Source organism: Cryptomeria japonica, chromosome 7 (assembly GCF_030272615.1).
Source record: "Cryptomeria japonica chromosome 7, Sugi_1.0, whole genome shotgun sequence".
Taxonomy (NCBI): Eukaryota; Viridiplantae; Streptophyta; class Pinopsida; order Cupressales; family Cupressaceae; genus Cryptomeria; species Cryptomeria japonica.
Genome location: NC_081411.1, coordinates 784,201,458 through 784,219,453, shown reverse-complemented (window position 1 = coordinate 784,219,453; position 17,996 = coordinate 784,201,458). Strand labels below are relative to the sequence as shown.

The following is a 17,996-nucleotide window of genomic DNA, read 5'->3' as shown; positions in this document are numbered from 1 at the left end:
ATAGCATTCCACTATTAATTTCTAGACATTTGGATTGGAGCATTTGTAAATGTGAGAAATATATAAGGGTCATTGTTATCCAGATATATATTGTACAAAAAATTTCACCATAGAGAAATCATGAAAGAGCACATTTGCTATTCAAATTTTGCACCTTGACTAGAATTGTGATAGATTAAGTTTTTTCTACCAATTCTACCAATAGTCTTATTCTTTTCTCTTCCCTTCACTAGAGGATTCATTGAAACTAATTTCATCCTTTTCATAGGTTTTCTAAATAATCTCGAGCATAAACATAGGAGAAAGTTACAATACAGGTGGATTAGAAATTAAAAAAATAATATGTTAACAAATAAATCTTTTCATGTAACGTATACTAATTTGGCCATTTTTTTCCTTCAAGTTTGAATTGACACATGCATTTTCCTAAGTGTAAAAGCATTTTCATACTTCAATTGAGTAGAAATTATATTTTAACAAAGTATGGTGAAATCAATCCTTGGCGAATGTTGTCCTTGATTGAGACAAAAAATTGTGCTTATTTTTCTAAGATAATGGGTCATGGAATCTTTTATAGGGTTTGATTTGGAACACTTATTTCTTAGTATTTGTATAAACACATAAAAGCATTTTTTATTTATACTTGCATCTTAGTAGTTTTAAGTAGCTATTTCTTAAATTTTGTATGTATCCTCTTTTGCACTTTATCTTTCGTGTTTTTGTTCACATTAGACACTTTATCTATAAATATTAGTTTTTTATGTTGTAATGTGTTATGTTATTTTCTATATATTATGTTCCCTATTTTTTTGTCCCTTCTCTCTTTTGGTTTGCATCCAAATATTTTGTCAATCTTGTTTTAGTACACATAAGAGCTACACATTCACAAGAAGTACTAGCATTGGCCTACACCCAAATCTCAAGTTTTTGAATACTTTTATATGTATACAAGGATATCTTTCATATGCATATGAATGAAATTGGAAACTTTGAAAGTTATATGTAATATTTAAAGATGCATGATGTCTATATTTATAATGACATATATATTTTATGATCCCTTGAGGTTCCATGGCCTCATTTATAATATTTTGATCATTGTGCCATTACCCTAGCCTTAGTGTGACTATTTCTACATAATGGCAACATATTTTATTCCTATAATGCTCATTGTTTTTATTTGATGTGTATTTTCTACCGAATGATTCCCACTAGTGACTAGAAAGATTCAAAATTGTATCATGGTGGCCGATTTTTAACTTTTCATTAAGTTCTAAACAAATATTTTAAAAGTGATAAGGAATAGGTTTTGTTCTCTTCTGTAGTACACCATTTAAATTTAGCTATTAGCTTTTGTAAGAGGTGACTTATTATAGCAAAGCGTGTTCTTTAGATTAATCAAAGGAATTGGTTCTATATTGTTAGCTGACCTTTTCTAGACCTAGATTACTACTATAGAAGAGAATTTGAACTACCTTTTAGGTACTTTCATTACTTACAACATTTTAATAATAGTTTTGTAGTTTTTATTTTTGTGGTAAAATCTACCAATCCTGAAACTATATTATTGATTAATTACATAAAAAAGAGCGCCTAACAACAAAACCCTGAAGGCCAAAATGGTGTTGATAGAACAACATAGTCAAGGAAGCAATCCCAAGAAGAAAGTGGCTTAAAACAAAAATCCCAGAATAAACAAACATAGTGAAGTGCAAATACAAGAAATCAAGCCACATTCCTAGTTACAAGTGAAATGATAAAGCAACTATAAACACTTGAGAATTATAATGGAAGACAAAGAGAAAGCTTAACTAGTCAAAAAAACACCATGCCAATTCCAAAAGACTCCTAACAAAGAGAAATACAACCGAAGCATCCATTAGAACAAAAAATGTGATCATTAGTCGCAGCAACCTAACAGGTTTCCATGTCTTCAGAATTATTTTACCCTTGAGGTTCATCTTCAATTTCATTATGGAAGGCCATGCACAAAATCTCATAAGTGGTATGAGATGTAAAATTTTCTGCACAACAGAAGAATCTAGCTAGAAAAGAAAAAAACAAAACTTGCAGGAAAAATCAGAGAAAAAACACAAAACAAACATAGATCTGCATATAAATGAAACTCTTATATTCATTATTTTTTTGCATTATGTAAAAGCATGATTTATAGAAAAAAGCCACCACATAGAAATATGAAATTAAAAGTGAAAGATGCTTAGTTAAACTTATTGATCTGCAGTTTGCATGGAAGACAAATCCACTATTCTTGGAGATAATGGAGAGGGTCATGCAAGTGGTCTTCGAGATAATGGAGATGATCATGCAAGCGGTCTATCATTCATGGAGAGCGAGAGAGAATCATGAAAACTGGATGCAAAACTCGCGCTAACACCTCCCCTTATGTCTAACTAAGGAGATATATGAAAAGAGGAAAGATATGGGTCCTAGCAACAAAGCCTGATCAGGAACCAATTACAAATTAGAAAGGAGAAATCCCAATTGAGAAAAACTCCTAACAATTTATTCAAACTAAAGATGAAAGTTGGAAACTGCAAATGAATCCACACTGCAATATGATTGTACAGAATCGTAGACTACATGAGTACCTCTGGGATACTTTGAAAATGCAAATGTACATATTCTGCATTGCTCAAATGGATGAATAGACAGGTACACAGTTTCTGAATACAGAAACTGATGATCTGAAGACAAGAAAATATGAATTTGAAAAAATATGCTCCAAGCTGAAGAACCGCAAAGATGACCTCCGGTTGGGATGATGTCATTGTATATCCATTTCTCAATAATGTCCCAATAGTCAAGAACCCTGCTAGAAAGAATCTCTAGGAGCAAACAAAGTTGCAACATTGGAATCTCATGTAGACAAGAATTTAGAACAAAAGGACATTTTTGGCTGTCAATTGGAGGAAGAGTTCATAGCAACTTTAATCTTCTATTTTATTTTGGAAACTTATTGAAATAAACCTATACTAAATGCATTAAGCAAAACCCCCATATAAACTTTCTAGAAGTTCAATTTTTAATACAAAATCCCAAAATTTTCCAGATCTTAATCATGTCGTGCTTCCAAAGCACATACAATTTGTAAAGAATCAATATAGGAAGAAAAACAAGGAGCATGCAAAAATTAGGGGAAGAATATGCATGCATTTGAAACTAGAGATCTACATCAGCTTCCATGGTAATGCTAATCTTCTGAAATCTACCTGTAAATAATCATTAATGCTTCTTCTTCCTAGAAATCTCACTCTGATACCTTGTAAAATTTTCTACATAGCAGAAGAATCTAGCTAGAAAAGAAAAAACAAAACTTTTAGGAAAAATCATAGCAAAAACATAGGACAAACACAGATTTGCATATAAATGAAACTCTTATATTCATTATTTTTTTACATTATGCAAAAGCATGATTTATAGAAAAAAGCCACCGCACAGAAATATGAAATTAGCAGTGAAAGATGCTTAGTTAAGCTTATTGATCTTTAGTTTGCATGGAAGATAGATCCAATATTCTTGGAGATAATGGAGAGGATCATGCAAGCGGTCTTGGAGATAATAGAGATGATCATGCAAGCGGCCCATCATTCACGGAGAGCGAGAGAGGATCATGCAAACTGGATGCAAAAATCATGCTAACATGAGAAAGAGGAAGATACATAGCCCTAAAAATGTTGTGTATGTGATCACAACACCTCTCACCTAATTCTAATTTGTGAGGACATAGCTAGAGTTTAACTCTATATCATCTCTATCATGCAAGCTTCGTTTCAAAGCCTAATAGACACACATAAAGCCCCAGTTATTAAGTAGATCTTTGCAGTGGAATAGACTCCCCACAGAAACCTTGCCATTCTGTAAATCTTTGTTGTATTTTATATTTTTCTTATCATAATCAATATAGGAAAAATACATCTTTTAGTATGGAAAGAGCATGAAATTATGATAAGATTTCTAAGTGGATTGATTAAGCAATTTTACATGGATTTTATAATATTTGACTTTATGGATGCATTGGAAAGGTTTTCATTTGCTTATATTCAGTGGATAAATAATATTTCATAAATATTTGGCTATTTTTGTTTATTTGTAGTATTAAAGTAAAAAAAATTCTACATTTAAACAATGCTTCACATTGCCATAGCGTAGAAGAAGTGTTTTCATCACTATTTCTTCATTTTAGTAATATGTGCAATGTGGATTATAATCTAAATATTGTCTCCAAAATATGAAAGGGTCTTATTTAATTCATTTTTATTTTGTTTCGAGTTTGTTTTATTTTTAATTGAGGTGGCTGACAGGTGGCAGGTTAGGTGGTGCCCAGGTGGATTTTGAGCGAATGAAGAAGTGCCACTTGGTGGACCCAGGTCCAATGGTGAGCCCATCTCAAGGTCAGGTGGAAGATTAGGTGACGCTCAGCTGATGTGCAAACAAATTAGGAAGTGACACATGGCAGGAGTCTGTACGCAAATTAATGGGTGAGCAGGTTGGAGATGATCCAACGGCTATCGTGATACCACAATGGAAAGTTGCGTGAACCTTAATCATCGTGACCCAGCAACAAACCACTAGTGGAGGGCTAGGGCAAGTGGTTAAAGCAGACAGTTAGTGCAGATGGTGAATTGGCAGTGGCTAAGTAACCAAGGACACTAAAGATTGAGCGGTTGACTTGTAATTTGACGATTGTTGCTGGACCACAATGAGAAATAACTTGATAGTTACCCATCGTGACCTAGCGACAAAGAAGAGCCAAGGTCCGGTGGTGGGTCTGGCGGTGATGGGATGGTAGTCAGGTGACAGGTCAAGTGGCATCTAGGTGGACTCCAAGCGAACCAAGAGGTGCCACATGGCAGAGCTCAGTCCAAAAAATACAAATTAAAGAGTGATTAAAGAAGTATCCAAATCGTCAAGCCAATTTCCATAAAAAATACAAGCATGAGGATTGCCAGCGCAGGAAGAGTGTTATTTTTTGAAGTCTAATGGTTAAAGTGATTAAAATTAAATATTTTAATCATAATTAATTAAGTGTAGAGTTGCACTGAACAAAGTGAAGAGTCATAACCCTAAAAAATGTAATGTATATGTGTGAAATCAAGACCGATAAAAAAAGGGAATTAGGAAGAAAGAGAGGAGAGACTCTAGATAATATTGTACTATTTCAAAAACTTAATTTTATTGCTTGAAAATAAAGTAAATTAATTTATATTTTATAATTTAATTTCTTTACAATTGTGCATACGGATGCTACTGGCCTATATATATAGAAATATATATATAAAAAGTTGAGAGATATCGAGGCTTTCATGTCAAAATTTAACTTAAAATTAATAAATTAATAAATGAAAGCCTAGATATCTCTCGGCTTTTTTTTATATATATTTCTATATATATAGGCTAAGTTTTAATATATTGAAATCATCGTGTTTAGTTATTTCTATAATGTATCTCTCTTTGTTTTGATAGTTTGTGGATAAAATCATAGCAAAAAATAAGGTATTTAAATATTGTAAAGGTTTTAGATTATTTTTTTACTTTATAAAGGATTTGTTTTAGTTTTTTTTTTTTTAGTTTTTTTCTTTCAATCTTTGTTATAGATCCAAGCTATACAAACAATAAAGATTTAACTTGCACATGTGTCAGTGATAATGGTTTCTATTTTGATAGAATTGGAATACCTTTCGGTGTTTGTTGCTATAAAAACTAGAGTTTTGAACTTTAAACTATTTTTAGTGAATAAAATATAATAAAAACAATGATCATTAATACAACCTACCATAAGATTGAGCATGGCTGTTTTAAAATGAATATATAATGATATTTCCCTTTTCTTTACGTGCTACAAGTTGTGTTTGAGATATTTTCCATTTTTATGTTACCCGCTTTCTTAATGCCTACATGTGTGACATATTGCTTAGAACTCTATCTTAAAGGATGGTTAATAACATAATATGTATATAAATACAAACTATTTCTTGTAATTTGGAGAGGTCTCAGTTTCCACTATTGAGACACAATAGATATGATAAAAAATAAATTATGTATGTCATGATCCTGAAATGATAATATGCATGTAAACCATTGAAAAATATTGAAGTGAAGACCATTTTAATGTATATCAATTTGCATTGATCAATTGATTGTATAAAGTTGTACTTAATTGCTTCATTTACAATTTTTATATTGGATGATATGTATTCTTAGTTGGTATAAATAATAAATTTTAAAACCTATTGGGAGGCCTCTAGAAAGATTTTTTACATCATATTATTTGTTATCTATTTATTACATATAAATTATTATAAAATATTTAATCAAATATCTATTATCTAGGTAAGCTTTCTTCCTTTAGACTAATATACAACTAGCCTATAATGTTTCTTGAAAAAGGCTAGTCACAATCGCTAATAATTTCTTAATTTACTAATTAATACTTTCTTACATTTCTTTATGTTCTCTTAAGTTAAAAATTCATTTATAACCCAAATTAAATAGATAAAATATTATTTAGTGTCTTATTCCCTCACCACTACCAAGACCATAAACAAAAGATACAAATCATTTCATAAAAATTATAGAAGAAACATCCTAATGAACTTTACAAGTCATTGAACATCTAAATATCATATCATTAAGATTCTAGAATATAAAAAACACATGGATGAAGTTTGACTCTGTTGTATGATAGATATATCAAAGTGAAAAAATGTACAAATCCTAATCTACTAAACTATCAATTAAACTTTGAATAGCATTAAAGATCAATACTAATCATAAACTTTATTATACACATGAAATGTTTACTTCTAAAGACAAATAATATTTTAAATTCATCTATAATTTGCCTAAATCAAACTTTAGACTAAACCACTTAGCTTTACAAAGCCCCAAGAAGAAGAAGACTTTCTTCCCTTTCTCATGCATTGGCTCAAGTTGCCCTTTATTTCATAGTTTATCCAACCCTTAGTCCCAAATTGACTTTCTTGAGACTTGGATCTTAGAGTATTTCTAAGGTTTTAGAAGTTAAAAACTGAGTTCAAGAAATGAAATTTTTTTAATACTAATAGATGGCTATCATTAGTGACCTACTTCTATAATATAAATGATCATTTAAATTGATAAGTTTTTCGATTGTGACAATCTTGCTGCTATTCATATGCTTGAATATTTATTAGTGCTTCAAGGTTCTCCTCTCTGAGCAAGTAGTGATGTGACATTTATATCTATATTTGGTTGTTTGATATTGTTGAATATTTTGATCCTGAATTATTTGCTCCACATGTTTTGAATAGCAAGTATCTAATTTAAGGATATTTTTCTGAAATCTCATTATAATAAGATTATTGTATAAATTCTTGCAAGCAATGCTGAATATACATCGATGCCATCAATGGTATGTAAATGTAACACCTAGTTGTTGATAATCTTAAATTTCTTTGTGTAACATTGTAAAATTTTAATTTCCAAATCCTATAGAGATCAAATCAAACTAATTTTTGATCTACTTAGATATTTTGAAAAATAATTACAGTTACTAAAATGATATTTAAGATCAAGAAAGGAAGATAACTCACCATTGACATATCAAATTTAGATTCGAAAACAAAAATTCATATATATATATATATATATATATTAATAAAAGTGGATTATTCCACTAAACATTTTTATTAATATTTTTTATTTTTTTACACAGGATTCAAAGAGCATACTGGAGGAAAGAACCCTGGGAAGAAAACCTCTAGTCATAGCTCATAAAATAAACCTATAGTATCTGACAAATCAGTTTATGCACCCCGCCCAAAACCACATACAAAATGCGGTCACAACACATATAATATCAGTTTTGCATAGAGCCCATATGACAATTTGCCAAAAAAACCCATCGGATAATTTTCAAATGTAGACTCCACAGCTACTACCAATGGAAGAAGACAAAATTTTTCAAAGCCCTGTGCCAAATCCCATGAGCCAAAAACCTTCCTGCCAAAAAAGAAAGTATCAAAAATCCTTTGGAAAAACACTATTGTATCAAATACCATGAGCTCGAACTCTCCTCTAGACAATGAACATGAATACTTGAAATGAAAGGGGAAAGCGGGAATAATTATCATCATTAAATTTTACATCAACATTACTCAAGAAAATCATATAACTATTGCTGCAAACCTTCCCATACCCTAGAAGGAATTTCCTCAAAACCCACCTCTCGCTGATTAGCATTGCTATCGATGGCTAAATTTGCCAAATAATCCGCAATCTTATTAACTTCTCTGTAACAATGGGATACCAAGAAAGATTCAAACAATTCTAATTTTTGTAAAATGGGATCAAGTATATACTGCAAATTCCAACAATTCGATTTCTTTTTCATAACACATTGAATAATCACCATAGAATCTCCTTCAATTATTAAGTCCTTAATTCCCAAAGAGATTGCCATATCCAATTCATATTTATATTGCTATCCTCGCAGGTAGGTTTTATGAATCGATAACACTGGACATTATAGAATAAGGCCAAATTATTGCTTGCGTTCCATGATATAATCAAAGTCCAGTACAACTATTATCCTATAATTTTGGCATATTTTGCCAATACCCTTCTTCATCTTCTGTATTAATGAAATCTCTAAATTGTAGAGATTCAAACATTTCATCCAATCTGTCTATAAATTCTGTAAAATTGAGGCAGAGCTCTTGTGAAATTGATGGCGATTGTGCTTCACCATGTCGATTATATGTACTTGATGGAAATAAAGAATCCCCACAATTAACTTCTGTTGACAGAAAGCTAAAATTACTGCTCCGATCAAGCATTTGAGCGCTGATGTTTGTTGAACATGGGATGAATTGATCTTCTCCTATGGAATGCTTATCCAAACATTGAGAATTATATGAGTTCAGCACTTGTTGTTCTTGAAACATAGAATTAGATGCAATAGAACTTGGTACCATCCAAATAGATTGATATGCAGAACTTGGTAATTTAAGATCCAAGTGAATACTTCCTCTGGCATATAGGTTCATCAAATTTCTGCCTATTCTTGCTTCAAACTCCAGCAGGGAAAAGTACGAAGATAATGGAGATGCAAATGATCCATTGGTGTCTTTGAGCCTTTTCTTCAGATGGGTGTTCCAGTGGTTCTTTATGTCATTATCGGTCCGCCCTGGCAATTGCTTTTCTATTTCGGACCACCTAAAACATTTAACCCATGTCAAAAAAATTATTTATTCACAATACTAAATATATGAAATAAATAGAAGTTTGTTTCTGAAATTACTTGTTTCCGAGCCTTGCATGGTGTGTAGAATTTTCCAAACCTGCAAACAAAGTGCAGATCTGTACAAGATCCAGCTAGAAAATAATAAAAGCAAAACTACAGATAATAGCACAATAGATGAAAACCAGAGCAGCTAAGAAAGGAAATTGTATTAACCCATTGTTCATTTACAATATGCAAATACAAATTTATACAATAGTAACCTTAGAAATGACGGTGAAGTTTTCAGAGATTGTGAAGACTAACTTGCTGTTTGCATTAGTTAGCTTATTACAAAGAGTGCATAAATCATGCAAATAGCATGCAATCACTAGTTTTTCATAAGTCACAACTTATTGTAAGGAGCATGCATCAGTAGTTATCCGTAAATCATAGAGAGTTGAACTGCAGGTAATGTTACGCTAACACTATGTAGAATTTTCCAAACCTGCAAACAAAGTGCAGATCTGTACAAGATCTAGTTAGAAAATAATAAAAGCAAAACTGTAGATAATAGCACAATAGATGAAAACCAGAGCAGCTAAGAAAGGAAATTGTATCAACCCATTGTTCATTTACAATATGCAAATACAGGTTTATACAATAATAACCTTAGAAATGACTGTGAAGTTTTCGGAGATTGTGAAGACTAACTTGCTGTTCACATTAGTTAGCTTATTACAAAGAGTGCATAAATCATGCATGCAATCACCAGTTTTTCATAAGTCACAACTTATTGTAAGGAGCATGCATCAGCAGTTACCCGTAAATCACAGAGAGTTGAACTGCAGGTAATGTTACGCTAACATGGTGGAACTGTATTATTTGGTCTTCTTCAGAAGAGAAACTTCCCCGCTTTATATCAGGTCGCAAATAGTTGGCCCAACGAAGTCTGCAACTCTTCCCACATCTCAATAAACCTGAACCATTGTATCCAAAGTTTATCAATGTTATGTAAATATATATCATCCAACATATAACAAGCTTAAGACTTGCATGTAAACTCAACTAAATAATTAGGCTTCAAATATTGAACTAATTATCCAAACTACAATTGAACTAGTACCCATCTGCAACATGGTGATATGAATGAAGGCAAAAGTACCTGCTTCCTTTGGAAGCTTATGCCAATTACCATGGCCGTGCTTATTTACGTAGTCGATGAGTTTCTGATCATCTTCTTCGCTCCATGGACCCTTCTTTACTTCCTTTTCATTTCAACATAGACCTCTCACCATATCTTCTACAATAATATAACCACTAAAAATATTCAATCTAATTCTAGTAGGAGTTTCACTCTAAGCTATATGCACTCTAGGGTTTCTCAAATCATCCCTCACCAAACCATATATTTGGCTGAAATTCACTTAATTTTTTCAATATATGAGAGTACTCACTGATCATTAGTCACAAGAAGATGCAATTTTTTCATATTAGGATAATAAATTTCTCTAAATGCTTTTTTTATAGACAATACTACTCAAGGAATATGCTGGCCTGCTGAGGAGAAATATTACAGAGTTGTGGTTTATCAACATGTAAATAATGAGAAATGTTATCCAGTTATATAATTCCATTTATCATTTTATTCATCTCTAACTACAGTGTTTCTTTTATTTTATCTTGATCGGTGGGTTGGTAGGCATTTGACTTTTGATTTAGACGTTCTGCATGGAGACCTGGCCAATGCTCCATCAACCCACGTTAATTGTGGCGTAGATGTTGGAAAGATTATATACATTATTAGTTGATGTTTCTTTTATTTTATTTAAACATCTTATGTTCAATGGTCATTTTTTTCATTGAATTGTTCGTGATGTTGTGTGAGGTTTATTCATGAGCTATGAAAGGTGTGGTAAGCATCCAAGAAAAACAGTGAGCATCAGCAGTAAACACTCTTTGAATTTGCCTTTCGATGGACTCGATATTAATTTAATTATCTGTAAATTTCAAATTCTTTGTCATTAAATTTACAGATATCTATTATGTGAACGGAGATGAGAAACATGACCATTTCTTTCGACAGGATTTAGGCACAATCAAATGAAAAATTATTTCAGTCAATTTCATATAAAAATATTATAGTATAAAGAATATCTATTGCTATGAATATTTTATGTTTTATCTTTTGTTTTTGGTTTTCATTTGAATTATTATTTATGTTTGGGAAGTTTGAAAAGTAAAATTATGTAAAAGAGGTTTATAATTTGAATAATCACAAAGATTATGTATTAATAAAAATGTTGAAAATATTTTTGAAATGATTTTTTTTAAATAAATAAGAAGGAAATGGTCCAGATCTTAATAAACAACAAAATCAAGAAAAAGTGAGTCAAATAGGCTTCACAACCAATTCTCAACTACAAAATTATTTACTAGATTTTATAGAAATATTGATGTAAATATGGTGTTTAGTTTTTGTTTTTTTAACCTTTTTCAAACACCTCATCTTTTGAATTGAATGAATTGATTCAACTGATTGTTTATAATGATTGTTTGATTCAGTGCTAAAAATGTTGCCAAAATGATTGTGTCACTACTATGGGCTTGACCAACAAATGAAATCAGTTATTTCACTTGTCATATAGTGGCAAGGAGGATTTACCTTTTTTGACAATGACTAATTATGAAGGAATTGTTCATATTATTTTCTCAAGTAGGTCTCATCTAAATGTGAGAATTTTTTAGGATGTTAATGTTAGTAAGGACTTGGTACAATTTGGAAAGTCATTAGACCAACACAAGGGATTAAAAAATTGCCTATATTGCCTTCCCCAATCAAAAAAATACAATTAGAAGAGGGTTAATGTGAAAACCTTGAATTCTTCTATTTTAGCATTGATGACTAAAAGTGGAATACAACCAGGATGGAAATGTTCTTTAATGTCTTGATGGATAGGTTTGTTAATTTTCAAATCTCCCTAGATTGATATGGCTTCAAGGAACCTTGACCCTACTAATCTTCCTATCCAGTCAATACTCTCATTTTGTCTCCTATGCTACAATCTGCCTTTGAGGTGGCTACAGAATGGGAGGAACTCTTATCATGACTCCTTAAATTTTATACTGATTTAGGATGGATGATTTCTAAATTTATTTGATGACCTTTTGACTTGAGTTGTGATCTTTTTACTTCTTTAATCTGTTAACACTTTCCTAGATAGCACATGAATACTTCTAGAGCCTACGATGGATCAAACTTGAATGACATTTTAGACAACAACTATACATTCTAAGGATGGTAACTTCATTCTTTTTTTTCAATTGTTAAGGCAATGAACATCTCCCCAATGCCAAATTACAATGATCTCCTATGACAGTTTTAACCTACTTTCTTATTGATTGTGGTCATCTTTGTTTTAAAAGATAGCAATATATTTTGATTTCCCTCAATCACTATTTTGAGGACTCTTTCTCTAATTTTGGAGAAAGGTCTTTATTTTTGGGATGATTTCTTTAGATAATTTCTTAGTGATTCAATTATTAGGACTAAAAGAAATCAATTTTCTTGGAGAGCACCTAATGCTATTTATTACTCTGTGATTAGAACATTGCAGACCATTTCAAATCAACTTCTTTTTCCCTTGACATAAAAGCTTCAAATCATTATAAAATGAATTGGGTGTCATTTGGCTTTAGTTCTCTTTTTTTACTCCTTTGTTACTCAATTGATGTTGAATGGGATGAATCAAAGCATCCAAAGCTTTTATAATTCACTCTTCTTTCACCTATCACAAAGTCAAATACTCCAAAACTGGACTTTTTGAGGTCTTCCCTACATTTTTTTTTCAGAATGTTATAGATGTTCTAGCAATTTCTACCAGATTAGGAAATTTCTATATTTAATTTTAATTTTCTAATGTTTAGGAATTTTTTACTGTCGTCTATAGTTAGTTGATTTTTTAGTTATTTCCTTCTTTCAGTCATGTAAAATTATATGCCATATACTATTTTCTATAATTTTTTTTAAGTTGCTTCATTCTAGAATTTTCTAAACTACTCTATGAAAGAGGCAGATGTAAAATAGTTTTATGCATGTAATCAAACTATAAATTATGTGTAAAACATTTGTAATCATTTTCTATGTTTTTTTTGCCTTTATCCACTAACAAGTGGTATCCAAGATAGGTCGATCATGTTTCTAACAGTAGACACTAGTGTGAAAAAAAGCTAATCATATATCAAGGCATAAATGAGATCATGGTTTTTTGTAAGAAGAAAGTGTGGAAATCGTTGCTAAAAGAATGAGAAAGTTGTCACAGAACTTGTCGCCATTTATTGTCAAACAAATGAAATAATAGCATAGGTGATAGATAGCACTCCCAAATGGAGGATCATAGATTGTTGTCTAATATAACAATCACCAAACAAAGAAGCCAGTTGCCAATGTGAAGGGACCACTAAAGGTTTTAAGTCACCTACAAGAAAGTGAAAAGTTACATTAATAGATCGAGGAGGCACACAAATCTATTGAATAATGAAATTGTAAACAAGAAAATCCGGTGAGTTTAAATTTTTTGATTCAATGGAAAAGTTAGGTAAAAGAGCATTGAAGGAAAGTGCAAATATAATTTCTGAGATAGATCATCTAGAAAGGGAAATATTGGAAGTGAATAGAAAAATGTTTGCAATTAAAAAAGAAATGGGAATAGAAATATATATATTTAAAATAAAATTAGTGATTATAAAGAGAAAATTGAAGACTTAGATGACAAGTTAGAGTTGTTTGATGAGATTAATAAAATTAATGAAGAATTAGAACAAAGAGTGAAATTTCTTAAATATTTAGAATAGAAATTAAAGAGATTGGAAGAAGAAAATAGTTTGCATATGAAGGAGATCACAAAATTAAAAGAAGAGAATGAATGTTTAAATACAAAGCCATTGGTTCATGACATTTCATGTAGTACAGAGGATTTAAGTTTGTCATTTGATGAATCTAATTTTGTTGAAGTTTGTAAGAAAGACCGTGAAGATGAACAAATAAGGTGTAATGATAATGAAAATGTTACTAGTTGTTTTGATGACAATATTGGTTTAAAGATCATGAAAATAGTGGGTTGTAGAGGTAAAGGATTAGGAAAGAATGAACAAGTAATGAAAGATCCAATTGAGCCAATAATGTGGCCCAAACATGAAGGTCTTAGATATGCTATAGGTAAAGTGAATATAAATACATGTGTTACTGGTTCAAGTGAATCCATTCAAGATATGAAAACTATGCACTGCTCGTATTGTAATAGGAAATGACACAAAAAGGTAAAGTGTTGGGATCTACATCACTACAACATTTGTGGTTTGAGAAATCATTGTGAAATGAAAAGTTGGTATAGAGAGTGCAAGAAGGAATCTATGACAAGCTACATGAAAATGGGTTGTATATGGACATATGGATCGAGTTGGAAAACTATTACAAGTATGATCAAGAATTTATTCAAGTAATAAAGTTCGCATGTGAAAGTTGATAGCAATAAAGAAAAATTTTCAAAAGGCATAATAGATGTTTCATGACAAAGGAAATTATTGTCTAGAAATATGTTTACAAGTAGTAAGTTTGCATGAAGTTGTTGAAGGGTGAATAACTTCTACAAGAGCTGGACAAAGACAAGAGAAAGGCATCATCAAAATTATTTGAAGCTATCAAGTATAGAAAAGATTTGAAGACTGAAGACTTGGTTTTTGACAACATTAAAGAGCAAAGGAAATTAAGAATGTCATAGCATTCGTGGTCAAAATTAATGGGGGGTGTGGGGGGTGTTGGAATATGTAATTTCTCACACCTATGAAATGCAATTAATAAAATAGGCAAAATTGAAATTGATATATTTCTAACTAGAAACTAGATAAGAATAAAATTTTCTAGAATCAACTTGACAGATAAGGTTAAAAGGAAGAAAATATTAGATACTTGTTATTTTTAAAATGTCGGCCTAACATCTAGAATGTATTGAGTAGTTTATAGAAGTATCTAAAGACCTCTATTTAAAGAGGCAATTGTAATGGTTTGAGTATCAAGCGAATTCCATCTTACCGTGTATGGTGAATGCAACAACATTCTCAACTAATGTAATAATTTTATAATTACCTAATTAATGAATATTTGTGTTATATTACACAATTATTTTTGATAAAGTATTTATGTTTGATGTGTTGATACTATTTTTGTATTTTGTGTTATGATCCATGTGCCATCTACCACCTACAAGTGGTATCATGTTATAATGTCCCAAACTAATCAATTTGTGATATTAAATTAAATTTGCATCAAGCAATAGAAAATGATAATTTAATTCTTATTCCATACCCTTATATAATTAATCTTTCCAAATAAACTGAAATACCCACACATATTTAATGTAAATCTTATAAACTATGCACCAAATTTGTAAATCCGATTGTCAAATCAACCCCAAATGTCACAAATTTTACATTAAAGTAAATTATATCAAAATAGATATTATTTTTATTAATACCACTACCTCAAGTCTGATATATACATCAATACATTTCTACTATAGATAAACCCAAAATATTGAGCAAATACGAAGCTTGAAATGTACTCCAAGATAACAAATCTTCAAGATAAAATCATCAAACCTAAAGCCAAATTTATTAATAAAAAAATATCATGAAAATAAATGAAATTATAAGAAACCCATGGCCTTAATGCTTCCTTAAATTCTGCAATACATGCAAACTAAAACTCAAGAAAGCCTCAACTATTCAACACAATGATAACCTCTGAAATGAGATTATTCAATGGTATTTCTTCACTCTCGTTCTTAGAACACCTAGTAATCCTCTGACTACCATCCTTATATCACCTTGGAAACCATGAACATCCCATCCAAAATTCTCCTTCTCTAGTACTCTATCAGCAATTGAAGAAACAAGAAAAAGCTTAGCTGAAATCTGCATCAAGAATGATGCCAATTGAACCCCAAATTCATGCTTTATTGAGCAATCTTAAATTTCTAATTTGGGAACTCGTAACTCATGACCAAGAGAGAAGATTATTTAAATTTCCAATAATGTAACTCCTCCTCTACTTTCCTTTCATCTCCTAACTTTACTAGGTGCAACTTGCCACTTGCCCATTTTATCAAAAGTTACTAAATGCCACTTATCATTCCAAAATGTGATTTCTAATTTTCCGAAGCCATATTCTGCCTCCAAAATAATATCAAATTTTATCTATTAATTTAATAATGAATCTTATTTTTTATCATTTAACCATGAAGGACAATGTTTCTCGATTTATTTGGAGGTCCTGATTTACTATTTCTAGAATTGTTGACTTACTATTTTTAGCAACTTTCTCAAGAAATAAAAATAGGGTCAATGCAAGAAGTTGAGTCCACTTTTTGGCCAAAAAGTGGGAAGTGTTTTCCCTAATTTTCAGATTTTGCCACATTTGAGCTGAAAATTTGAAGCACTTAGAGATTGAATCTTGGAAAAAGTCACTGATACAAAATATAGCACTCAGAGTATATAGCTTCCAAATATGTAATTTATTTTAATACCCAGATAATACAAATTGACTTTCAAAAGGGATTTCCTTAAACAACTTTTTAAAAATGCCTATTTGAGGACCATACCATGAACGTGTACGTCCCACACTTTTTGATACAAATAAAAGTTTCTTTTCAAACCCTCTTGGGAAATGATTTTTAATACACTAAATATTGATGAGCATATTTGTTTGTATTTTTTTTGAATATTTTATATTTTATTAATTTTTTATTCGGCCTAATTGTCATTTTAAAAACTCATCGTATACGACCCACATAATCTGTCCTAAACTTATCATTTATTTATTTATTTATTTTTAAATTGAAAATAATTTTGTGTAGATTGATGACATATAATTTTTTTTTCAAAAAACATTAAAACAAAAAATTTATTAAATAAACAAGATAAACTGATATTTCAAGTTAATGGACCAAATTTAGTACAAATTAATTAAAAAATTGGAAAAATAATAAACTCTTAAAAAAAATTATATATTCAGAATCTACATTGTGTAATCTAAAATGGTTTTTAATTTTGTTAAAAAAATCTATCATAATGGGCATCAAACATATGCCAGAAGTCAATATTTGACCATGTCATTGATACAACCTTGTACTTGTAGGTCCAAGGCTAAGGATATGGCAATCCATGCCTTTCTTGAACCAAATCCCGATGCACATGGTAGGCTCCATTTTCAAAATTTAAGAAACGTGGCCCCGTTTTAATAAACGGGACACCGTTATTTTGTTTACTTAAATAACTGGGCCCTGTTATGGTTCTAAATGGGGCCTCCTTATGGCTTGGGGCCTGTTAACAATGGGGCACTATTTAATATTTTTGCCTCGGGTCCCTGAAGCATAACGGGGCCCCGTTCCTAGCATCATGCTTTCTAATGTGTGCACTTCTCCCAGAGTGGGACTCAACTTTGTGCACTTACCCAATACGAAGAAGCATTCATTCTAAAAAGAAAGATGAATCAGTTATTGACAGTGGTTGCTCTCATCATATGACAAGTGAAGAGAAAGATGAATTGGTTATTGACAGTAGTTTCTCTCATCATATGATAGGTGATAAGAGTAATTTTTTGAGTATGGAAAAGTATTATGGTGGTGTAGTAATATTTGGAGATGACAAAGCTGGTATAATCCGTGATAGAAGTTCTATTTCTCTTGATGGTAAGCATAACACTAATGATGTCTTGTAT

The 17,996-nt window shown here is 30.9% G+C and overlaps 1 protein-coding gene across 1 annotated transcript; it reads right to left on the bottom strand.

Annotated features, from left to right (window-relative positions):
- Positions 1-8,591: 8,591 nt before the first annotated feature.
- LOC131068903 (transcription factor MYB17) lies at positions 8,592-17,750 on the bottom strand. The gene is made up of 6 exons (XM_059208986.1): positions 17,730-17,750; positions 16,091-16,192; positions 10,386-10,488; positions 10,090-10,200; positions 9,302-9,323; positions 8,592-9,216 (listed from the first exon to the last, which is right to left on the bottom strand). Exons 1-6 carry the CDS (start codon positions 17,748-17,750, stop codon positions 8,592-8,594), a joined length of 984 nt encoding a protein of 327 aa, XP_059064969.1.
- Between the last annotated feature and the right edge of the window lie 246 nt (positions 17,751-17,996).

What these genes read in the sequence shown, in the direction of transcription:
- LOC131068903 (XM_059208986.1), bottom strand. Translation starts at nt 17,750, where the DNA reads ATGAATGCTTCTTCGTATTGG. An exon ending in TGAATGCTTCTTCGTATTGG is followed by an intron (nt 16,193 to 17,729) that starts GTAAGTGCACAA and finishes TTCTTGATGCAG; the next exon opens with ATTTCAGCTAAGCTTTTTCT. An exon ending in TAAGCTTCCAAAGGAAGCAG is followed by an intron (nt 10,201 to 10,385) that starts GTACTTTTGCCT and finishes ACAATGGTTCAG; the next exon opens with GTTTATTGAGATGTGGGAAG.